This window comes from Corvus kubaryi, unplaced genomic scaffold (assembly GCF_017639235.1).
Source record: "Corvus kubaryi isolate FWS band 111438036 unplaced genomic scaffold, C.kubaryi_AGA036_p1.0 37367, whole genome shotgun sequence".
Lineage (NCBI taxonomy): Eukaryota > Metazoa > Chordata > Aves > Passeriformes > Corvidae > Corvus > Corvus kubaryi.
Genome location: NW_024581119.1, coordinates 4,903,673 through 4,914,228, shown reverse-complemented (window position 1 = coordinate 4,914,228; position 10,556 = coordinate 4,903,673). Strand labels below are relative to the sequence as shown.

The following is a 10,556-nucleotide window of genomic DNA, read 5'->3' as shown; positions in this document are numbered from 1 at the left end:
CGGGGGGGTGAGAGGAGGTCTCCCCAAATCCCTGACAGTGACCCCAAAGCATGTCTGGAGTAGTTCAGTGAAGGCTGGTCGAGGGTTGCTGGGAATGGGAGTGGTAAAGTTAAATCCACTTTTTTCTGCTGGAAAAAGCAGCATCTGGGGAAGCTCACAGAGCCCCGGGGGAGATACGAACCGGGCTGCTCGGTCCCTTCGGGGCTTTGCCGCCTCCCGCTGCCCAGCGCGGCCGTTCTCTCGTTCCAGCCGGATTTGAAGGGGATTTTTGTTTTAGGGGGAGCGAGGACAGCCCGGTTCACCCGTCGCTGCCGGGGCTGTGCCCGGGCAGGGCCGGGGCGGGACCGGGGCCGGCGGGGCGGGAGCGGCGGCCCCGGGGGCGGTGAAAAGGAGCCGGGGGGTGCCCGAGTGCCGCCGCCGCCGCCGCCCGCCATGAGGGCAGCGCTCGCCCCCGGGGTTCGCCTGCTCCGCGCCCTCCCCCGGGACAGCCGGTGAGCGGGATCGGGGAGCGGGATGGGGGGGACGGCAGCGGGATCGGGACCGGCTCTGAACAGAGGGATCGGGACTGGTCCTGGACGTAGGGACCGGCACGGGAATCGGGACCGGCTCGGGACAAAGGGACCGGCGCCGGGAGCGGGACTGTCACCGGGATCGAGACTGGCACCGGGATAGGGACTGACATCGGGCAGAGAGGGTATCGGCACCGGGATAGGGACAGTCTCTGGAACGGGGCTCACTCTTTCGTGGACCAGCACTGGAATAGAGACTGGCCCTGGACACAGGAGCCGACACCAGGATGGGGACCAGAACCGGTGCAGCGATCAGCCCTGGGTTAGGGAGGAGGGGGTGTCATTCCACTGGGGACTGGCACCCACTGGAAGTGGAATTGGAATAGAGGCTGGCCCTGGGCATAGGGACTGGCGCTGGGATGGAGACTGACCCTGGACCAACGGACTGGCACCGGCATGGGGGCCAGCACTGGGACCAACGCCAGACTGGAGACCACTTGTCTGGGGACTGACACTGGGACGGGAACCAGACTTGGATTGGCAGGTCACTTCTTGTGGGGACCGGCACCAGGATGGGGACAAGACCTGGGGTGGGGACCTGCACAGGATTGGGGGCCACTCACCCAGGGCCCAGCATCGCCCTCAGGCACCGGACCCACTGTGAAATGGGGTCAGCCCACAATAATTGCAGCTCAGGGCTTTGAACTCGGCCCAGGAGTGGGGGAGAACCCCGAGATGGGCAGCAGCACCCGTCAGCCTCCAGATGTCTCAGGCCCTCAGGCTCAAAATTCAGTGTGATGTGGCCAACACAGAGACCTTGCTGGCCGCCTTCTCTTTTGACGAGGTGATGGGCCCTCTGCCCATTTAATTTCAATTAATATTTGGATTTTTTGGTAGCCCATTGCCAAGCACTCCCCCTGGTTTTCCATCAGCTGGAATTTTCTCTGCCAGAACACATAGAGTAAAAAGAAAAAAACCCAACACCCGAGTGTCTGGCCCAGGCAGGCACTGCACGACAAGTTTATCTTCCCCTTCCCTACCGTGGCCTCTCTGCTCCTGTTGGATCAGCCCTGCAGTCACTAGCAGTGATTTTGGGTGGTTTATTCATTTTTTGGGGTGGGAAGCAGCAGTTTCTCAGCCACAGTGCAGCCTTGGAGCCGGCACCCCAGCACAGGGGGTTGCCCTGGATTTGCAGGGTGCCCGTCATTGCTGCAGCTCCAGGGAGAAGTGAAACTGCAAAGAGGAGCAGGATGGGCCAAAACCACCAAAAAAAAGGTTGTTGTTTTTTTCTAAACTTGGAGCAACCCCGTGACATGTCTGTGTGCTGCAGCTGCCTCTGATCACTTGCATCCTCTGTGCTGCCATAAAACCCTTCCTGAAGGCAGGAGAGCTCCTTCAGAGATGCCCATCTTACTCCAGAAAGCGCTAGATCCTACTTGGGATTCTCCAGGCTTTATCTATCAGCTTTGATGGGAGCAGCATCCCCATTTCCTGAGCCCACACTCCCCCATTTCCCTGCATTTAATCCAAGCAAAGAGGAGGAAATGGCTATTTGGTGGAGGAAGGGGAGCTGGTATTGCCTCGGGCATCCCACCTCTTGCGTTTTTTTTTTTCCAGCGTATCTTTGATTAACCCCGGGGGTGATGATGAATCAGCGCAGTTTCCACTCATGACACCAGGAAGGCACTTGCTCACCCTGATGTAACTGCTTGAGGAGCTGGAAACTCTGCTTTATGCTCCTCACAAAACTCAGCTGATCTTTTTAAGCTTCGTCCTGGGCTTTGGGGGGGCTGTTCACTTCCTGACCAGCTCAGCTGAGCTGGTTTGGGTCACCAATCCAGTAGAAGAGTCCCGTTGGGTGCTGAGGCCACCCATCCCTGTCCCACAAACCCTGACTGCTTCCTTCCTCCCACAGCTATCGGGGGCTGACTCTGGTACTGACCTTCCTCTCCTACACCAGCTACCACCTCTCCCGAAAACCCATCAGCATCGTCAAGGTGAGCTCCAGCCTCACCACAGCTGTGGGGACAGGGAACCTGGAGAGGACACAAGAGGGAGGGGGGTGCTGACAGCACCTCAATTTCACCCCCTCTCTCTCTCTCTGCAGAGCCAGCTGCACCCCAACTGCTCAGCCTTGGGCCTGAACCCCCACAATGACTCCAACAGCAGCACATGGTGCTGCTGGGCCCCCTTTGGTAAGGCTGAGCCCCCCCAAGCACCCCAAAACTCACGCTCATGGCAGCTGAGCTGGGCTCCCCCATTCCCTAAAACCAGGCCATGGCTGGGGTTTGGCAGGGGGCCAGCTGCTCGTTAGGCACCCGGAGGTGATTAAGTGGTGAGTGTCTGTCCTGTGCCCCTGGGCCGAAGGGCAGCATCGGGTGGTGAAATCCAGGACAGGACCAGGTGCCAATGCTGATGGCACCTGGCCATGCTGCCAGAACCCCCCATGGAGATGAGGCTTTTGGGAGTGGGGGACAAGACCAAGCCAGCAGCCATGGGGAGGGGACACAAGGTGGGGGCCAGGCTGAGGTGGCCCTAATAAACCATCGCAATAATAGTAACCCCCATCTTTTTTTCCAGATGGGGACAACTACAAGGAGCTTTTTGGGGCGCTGGATAATGCCTTCCTGGTGGCCTACGCCATCGGGATGTTTATCAGGTACCCAGGGCCTCCCTCCACACACCAGTTTGCACCAGTCTGCCGGAAACTGGTTTCCACTGGGATGGGGTCATGCTAATGGGAAAGCAGCCAGGGATCCGCTCAGGATTCGGGTACTGGCTCAGTGTGATAATGCCCATTGGTGGCATCACCCCTGACAGCTTCTGTTGTGCTCTTCCCTCTCTCTGCAGTGGCATTTTTGGGGAGCGCCTCCCTCTGCGCTATTACCTGTCGGGGGGAATGGTGCTGAGTGGGCTCTTCACTGCACTTTTTGGCCTCGGCTACTTCTGGGACATCCATGTCCTCTGGTACTTCATCGTTGTGCAGGTGTGTTGTGCTGGAGGATATCCAGGCTTTATCACTATCATATCCCAGTTTTTCAGTGGCCTTCAGGGATTAGGGTGGCCCTGTTTCTGAGCGGGGGATCACTGAGCATTTCCATTCCCCGCAAAACCTGGCTGTGCGTGGTGTGGGTGTCGAAACCACCGGGTGTGCCCATCTCCGAGCAGTGCGGGCAGCTGGTTTGGCAACACCAGCCACTCCCAGTTTAGCCATGGGAATGATGCAAATGGCTCCAGGACTGCCCCAGCAGGGAAACAAACAAACAAACCCAGTGTTTTCTTAACAGCTTTGGAATAGGGGCGGCTATTTTCGAGCCCAGTTGCCCAAAACAGTGCAGGGCTCCGTGGCTGTAGTTGGTGCTTGCTGGGTGATGCTCCCCATCTCTTGCCAGGTCTGCAATGGGCTGGTGCAGACGACTGGCTGGCCTGCGGTCGTGGCATGCGTTGGAAACTGGTTTGGGAAAGGAAAGTGAGTTCTTCTCCACGTGTCCCATGCCAGTCCTGGTCCCTGTTGACCCTGGCAGCCCCCCCAGTGACACTGACCCGGCTGTGTCCCCACCAGGAGAGGTTTGATCATGGGCATCTGGAACTCGCACACCTCCGTCGGCAACATCTTAGGGTCGCTCATCGCCGGCGCCTGGGTTTCCTCTGCCTGGGGCCTGTCCTTCGTTGTGCCCGGCATCATCATCACCACCGTGGGCATCATCTGCTTCTTCTTCCTCGTGGAGTGTGAGTGCTGTGATCTGAGGCACAGCAGACAACTGCTGTAATAGATACAGTTTTCCACCTTGCCCATCTCGAAGCATTTTTGGCAACCCCAAATACTTATTTTCAACCTATGGCTAGCAGGGATGTGGATCTGACCACCATGGGGATGCTCAGCATCCTCTGGGGTCGTCCGGGCAGGCTCATCCCCTGTACCAGTCACTCCTGAGCCTGTCTTTCTAGGAAATATCTGGGAAGTCCTTTGGGTTTTTACTGGGGAAGAAAGCACCCAGAGACGCAGCGTACACCTGGAGGCTCCCAGCCCCTGCGAGATGCTGGAGGGAGAGCAGGTGGAGTGGGGCTGGTCCAGGCTCTCACAGGGCATTCCTTCTCCCTGCAGATCCTGAAGATGTTGACTGCAGTCCACCTCTGCATCACGTGAGTCGCACAGATTCCCAACGGGCTTGTCCTGGGCTGGGTGTCACTCAGTGTGCAACTGGGTCATCAGGCTGTAATGGCAGGAATTGGAGCAATGTTCAGTTGTCACAGGGGATGACTGTTGCTCTTCCACTGTGAACATCCTCTGGGTCATGCCCCAGATCCAATGTTTCAGCCTCCTCCAGCTGTGACAGCCACTTCTCCTGCTTTTGGCTTTCTTTTAGATGGCTCATGACGAGGATCCTGGAGGAGTGACCATCAGTGAGAAGGATCCTGAAGCAGTCACCTCCAACGAGGGCCCACTCAGCCTCTCAGGCCAGAGCAGTGTGGATCACTCCCACAGCCCCAAGGAGCCAGCTGAGGAGCCCGAAGCCATCAGCTTCCTTGGGGCACTTCGGATACCTGTGAGTGCTGCAAAGCCAGAGCAGCTCAGATGATCAAAAGGTGTCCACAGGGCAGAAAATGGGCAAAACCCACCATCCGGAGGAGGCTGGGAGGAGAAGGCTCCTCTGATGTCTCCTCCTCTCCTCCCAGGGTGTGGTGGAGTTCTCCCTGTGCCTGCTCTTTGCCAAACTGGTGAGCTACACCTTCCTCTACTGGCTGCCCCTCTACATTGTCAACGTTGGTGAGTTTTAGGGACAGCGAGGCGGGAGCGAGCCTTGCGAAAGAAGCATCTCCTCACTCTTCTCTTCCCTTCTCCCTCATAGCTCATTTCGGTGCCAAGGAAGCCGGGGACCTGTCGACCCTCTTTGATGTTGGGGGTATTTTAGGTTCGTCAACATACCCAGGTGGAGGAGGTGGATCAGGGATGATTTAGGGACAATCCTGGCCTTGACCAGCCTTGGCTGGTCCCCCCCTACAGGCAACACCATCTCTTTCCCCAGAGAGGTTTATTCAGTGTTCACAGCACTCAGCAGGCAGCAAACACCCCTCAATTTTATTTTGGCATCCGTTTGTTTTGACGACCATCACAGCCTCTTTCCTCAGGTCTCGCTTGCTCAGGCACTTCTTTCCCTACACTTTGCAAGCATGGAAGAGACCAGAGCTGCATGGAAGTGCTGAGAAACCATCTGTAGGGAGGAAGTGGAAGGGATAAATCAAAGCTCTTCACTCTGATATTATTGTGTTTAACCTTGGGGATGTACTGGTCAGAAGATGGGGGATGAAGGAGCATCACGCTGCATTTGGGGCCAAAGCAGGGCAAAGCTCTGCCTTTGGGGTGGTGTGACTGACACCTGTGACTCTTTCTTGTAGGGGGGATCTTTGCTGGCCTCATCTCTGACTACACTGGCGGCAGGGCCACCACGTGCTGCGTGATGCTGGTGGTCGCCGCTCCCATGGTGAGCTGTCACGCGGGCCCCAAACCTGTCACGAGGGGTTGCCATCCTCCGGCTCCTTTGAGTCACAGCTGCCTTCCTTTCCCGGGATAAGCTGGTCATGCGCTCGGCTGAGATGAGAGCTGGGATTGATTCACGCTCCCAGATGTTCCTGGGAGGGATGTCCAGCTCTCGGGGCTGGGAGGGGATTACAGAGACCGTGACAACTAAAAAAGCCCTGTAGGTTTTTTTTTTTCCCATCCTGCCATAACTCTGCTCAAAGCCTTGGGGGTCCCACTGAGCCGGTCCAGCTTTTGTCTCTTTGATTTTCATCCCAAAAGCCCCCATGCCAATGGCCTCATGCTCTGCTGGAGCTTGGCCTGGACGTCCTTCCCAAGCACCTGCACAGAGCTCATTTGGCTTTGCTTCCACAACGGGGCTAATTAGCTGTAATCCCATCCTGGCTGGCTCGGGGATGGGAGCCTTGCTGGAGCACGCTGGGAAGCAGAGGGGCTGGGTCACATCCACAGCCCCGATAGCACCATGGGGGCAAATTAGTGTCTGGCTGCAGCCATGGGAGGCAGCAGAGCCTCGGTGGCCATAAATCGTGGCAGCACCTCTGTTTGCCAGCTGCCAGGTATTTCATCTGTGGGATGCAGAGGTCAGGGGTGCACTCAGCCCCCCAGCCCAGCTGGCGCTTGGCACCAGCAGTAATTCAGGTCCCCACATTCTCCATCCCATCCCCAGGGTACTGCTGCAAGGAAATGGCTTGGTAGAACAGCTGGAATAGCCACAACTGCTTCTCCTTGTGTCTCTTTTCCAGCTGTTCCTGTATAACCACATCGGTCAGAACGGCATTGGCACATCAATAGGTAAGGAGCTCCGTGGTGCAGCCTGCTCCTGTCACTGGTGATGGAAGATACTGTGGATTCACCTGCCTTTATTCCTCCTCCTGAGCCAGGCTCCTAGGCTGAATTTGGGGGAGGGTGGTGTTGGATGAGTGTTCACTGCCTGCTGGGTGGGATCTCCATGGGAAAATGAAGATGCACAGGAGATGGATGCGTGGCACAGCTGGGGATGATGGATCCAATGTCCTGCTGCTCCCTGCACCTAAAGATTTAATCTCTTCCCGGGTACCTCTGCAGCGATGCTGATCATCTGTGGTGCTCTGGTTAATGGGCCCTACGCGCTCATCACAACAGCGGTGTCGGCAGATTTGGTAAGAGGTGCACCTCAGACCCCGCCACGCTGCCCTTGCACACCCAGAGGCTGTTCCCTCTTTCCCAGAGGGATGTTTTGCTGGGATTTTTGCATTTTACTTTTGTTTTCCAATGCCTCTGAAGCCCAGTGGAGAAGGGCAGAGCTCTCACACCTGGTGCTGCGCTCTGCGCCCTCCCTTAAACACGGGGGTTTTTCCTGTTGCTTTTTCACCTTGGCCACACGACTGTGTTTCAGTTTTGCTGCATCTCCCTCTGAGCACAAGCAGAGTGGAAATATTTGGTGACAAATCCCCTGGGAATTTCTGCCCGCTGTTGGCGATCCAGGTTTTGCCATGGTTTGGCTGCAGGCAGCATTTGAGTTTGGTCTTCCCATCTGTGGCTGGGTCTGACACATGGAAAGTGCTGCCTGGGACATCGGCTTCACTCTGGGACTTGCCAGCTGTGCATTCCAAAGCTGCTTTTGCTCCTTATGTTTTATTCCTCCATCCCTACAGGGAACCCATGAATCTCTCAAAGGAAATGCCAAAGCCCTTTCGACTGTCACGGCCATCATCGACGGCACGGGATCCGTTGGTGTGTATGGCCAGGGGATGCTGGTTCCTGGGTGTTTCGGTGCCCTCTCAAGGAGGGGAACAGGGGCTAATGTGGCTCATGTGCCCTCGCAGGTGCTGCACTGGGGCCGCTGCTCGCTGGGCTCATCTCTCCCACGGGCTGGAATAATGTCTTTTACATGTTGATAGCTGCTGATGTCCTGGCTTGTCTGGTAGGTCTCTCCTCAGTAGGACTCCTTTCTCTACCCTGGGGTTTCACACACTCCCTTTTAGCTGCCTGCTCACTTGTGGAGGGTACAGATGGTTCTCAGAAGACATCCGGGCACAGGGCAAACTGCAAAGGCCTGTATCGACTCCAAACCTCTGCCTTCACTTGGCTTTTCCCAACAACGTCCTCCTCGCACAGATTTAGTTCATAGGCTCTTTGCTAGGAAGAGCTGTAGAGTTGATCTCCTGATGAGTGATGGAAATACTCATGCCAAGGCTGGAGGCTGCAGTGCCACCAGCCTTGCAGTGATCCTCCACCCTTCCTCTTGCAGCTCCTTGCTCGTGTGGTGGTCAAAGAGGCCCGTGGCTGGTGTGGCTACATGGCGAGGAAGAGAGGGTACGTAGTTACCAACCTGGGGCAGCCTCTGGTCCCACGATGCCAAAACACGGCGTCATTGCCACTCCAGAAAGATGTTTGTTATCCCTTGCTGTTGCTGCTGCATCTTCACGTGGGCATCGCCCCGGGCTTCACCAAGCTGTCTGCCTGATGTCTCGCTCCTGTGGCCACAGAGACATTTCCACCCTGAGCCAAGGCAGCACCTGGGGGATTTTAGCCATCTGCACCTCAAAAAACACTTGGGGTGCTAAACACACCGTCCTTGTGTCTTTGTAGCTCTAGTGTGCAGCTAACAGAGTCAGTGATGGATGGGAAGTAGCTTGGTGTAAGTATCTCCACTTGAGCCCTGAGGATTAAATGCAAACACAAGCCTGATTCGTTCTGATTCCGAGTTTCACTTTGCAGGCTCAGCCTAGAAATAGCCACTCCCCCAATCATTTAGGGCCCAGATCAAGATTTGGGAATCAAAGGATCAAATTGCAATGGCTGGGGAAGAGTCCGGGAGGGTGGTGGGGTGGGAAGAAGTGGGGAGAGGGGGATGTGGCTGGGCAGTGCATCCTTGTCTCCGGCTGACTTAGGAGATGTTAGCCCAGATGCCCAATCGATTGGGATTGATTAATGCACTTGAAATGGCTGAATTTAAAGGCTTTGCCCACCTGTGCTACTGAGCTTGATTACATGCAGCCAGGGCTCACTAATCAAATCTGCAGCCAAATCACTGCAGCGAGTGTATAAATAATCTCCAAATCAGCACTGGCCTGGCTCTGATTGCCACCCACCCTCCATGTGACACCTAGAGGAAGGGGCCACAGCCGCTCCTGGCAGTGGGGCTGCCACACCCCGACCCCCTGCGAACATTTCGTCCCTTATGTCTTGTGTTTGCAGGTGAAAGACCAATAGTCTGGGCCTCGTGCTGCGGTAAGTGCGGCCCAAATCTCCTTCTCCGGCTGCCGGTGGAGGGCTGTCGGGCTCCGCTCTCTTGTACCGGGGCTGGTTAGGATGAGGGCTGTCCTGGAGGGGTTGATAGCATCTGTGTTTGCACCAAATTCCAGCTGGTTTCTGCTGGGGGAAGCAGCTGGCTCGGTTTGTGGAACTACTGCAATGTCTTTAGGGCTTTGGGGAGCATCTCTGGAGCAGCTTGCAGAGAAGAGGCACAAATGCCGTAGGATTTTTAGGCATATTTCAGCTTTGGCCAGAGACAAAACAGTGTCTGGATCTCCTCCTTGCGCCTGCTTCTCCTCCTTGTGGTGCAGATGGGGCAGAGCTGTTTTCCCTTCCCATCTCTGGCAGCATCGCCGTGTCCACCATCGATCCCAACGCTGCTCTCCGCGCTCAGCCGCTCGCTTCTCTCCTCTCCCCGCAGGTTTAAGGAGTTTTGACGTGCCCCCTGTGAGCCGCCCCAAGCCCAGAGGGAGGAGAGAGGCTGGGGCACACCGGGAGCGCGTCTGGGCAAAGCTGCAGCCCAGCCTCGGGCACGGCCCCGGGGGCTCACTGCCACCATAGGTTTGCTTCCAACGGAGGCAGGGGCGAGGAGCAGTCAAAGGGCCCTGGCCAAACGGTTTTCGGGGTCAATTCTTCACCATCAGCCATTTTATTAATAAAAACGTGCAAAACCTGTGTGGCCACTCTGTGCCATGTCCTGACTGGGCTCAGCCCCCCTCACAGTGATCACACACCCCTCTTCTTGCTTTTCTCCATGTGCAGTCTCTTGTTTGTGAGCCTGCCCCATCCAGATGCTTGGTATTCCAGGGTCTGCATCAGGAGGATGATGCCAAATCACTTCAGGCACTGCCTCACCAACAAAGTGCTGCTTATTCTACAGAGAGATCATCCCTGGGCTGAGCTCAAATTAAGCTGGGTTTACTCCTTGACTTGTCCCACTGAAAAAAACACCGAACCCAACGTTTTTCCTGATTATTAACATTCCAAAATCACACCATTTAGCTCCAGAAGAGGAACATGCATCAACCCCCACGCCACGGTGACCTGTCCACACACCGTGGCTGCTCTCGGTCCGGTGCGGGCGGCCGATGATCTTCGTTAGACACTTCCTAATTAGGAGGGGCCCCAGGAGGTGCCGCTGGCTGCCAGCCCTGCAGGCTCCCCGGGCAGGGATGGGCTCAGAGGCCCCCCCAGTGTCACTTGACTGAAGCCAGGGCCAGCTGTGCAGCCAGCTGTGTGCTCCGGGGGGAGCCCGACCCGCAGAGCTTCGA

At 56.5% G+C, this 10,556-nt stretch overlaps 1 protein-coding gene across 5 annotated transcripts; it reads left to right on the top strand.

Moving 5' to 3' along the window:
* Window positions 1-383: 383 nt before the first annotated feature.
* Window positions 384-9,960, top strand: SLC37A2 (solute carrier family 37 member 2). 5 transcript variants are annotated; one of them, XM_042034159.1, is made up of 20 exons: window positions 384-491; window positions 2,425-2,506; window positions 2,617-2,704; window positions 3,090-3,168; window positions 3,360-3,495; window positions 3,902-3,978; window positions 4,072-4,238; window positions 4,615-4,652; window positions 4,877-5,056; window positions 5,187-5,277; window positions 5,360-5,422; window positions 5,907-5,992; window positions 6,792-6,840; window positions 7,114-7,187; window positions 7,683-7,761; window positions 7,854-7,951; window positions 8,279-8,343; window positions 8,620-8,668; window positions 9,229-9,261; window positions 9,707-9,960. In XM_042034159.1, the coding sequence occupies exons 1-18, from the start codon at window positions 433-435 to the stop codon at window positions 8,660-8,662; spliced, it is 1,554 nt and encodes a 517-aa protein (XP_041890093.1). In that variant the 5' UTR covers window positions 384-432; the 3' UTR covers window positions 8,663-8,668; window positions 9,229-9,261; window positions 9,707-9,960. The 5 variants fall into 5 exon arrangements, with proteins under 5 accessions (XP_041890093.1, XP_041890096.1, XP_041890094.1 ...); XM_042034162.1 differs by lacking the exon at window positions 8,620-8,668; XM_042034160.1 differs by lacking the exon at window positions 9,229-9,261.
* The last annotated feature ends 596 nt before the right edge of the window (window positions 9,961-10,556 follow it).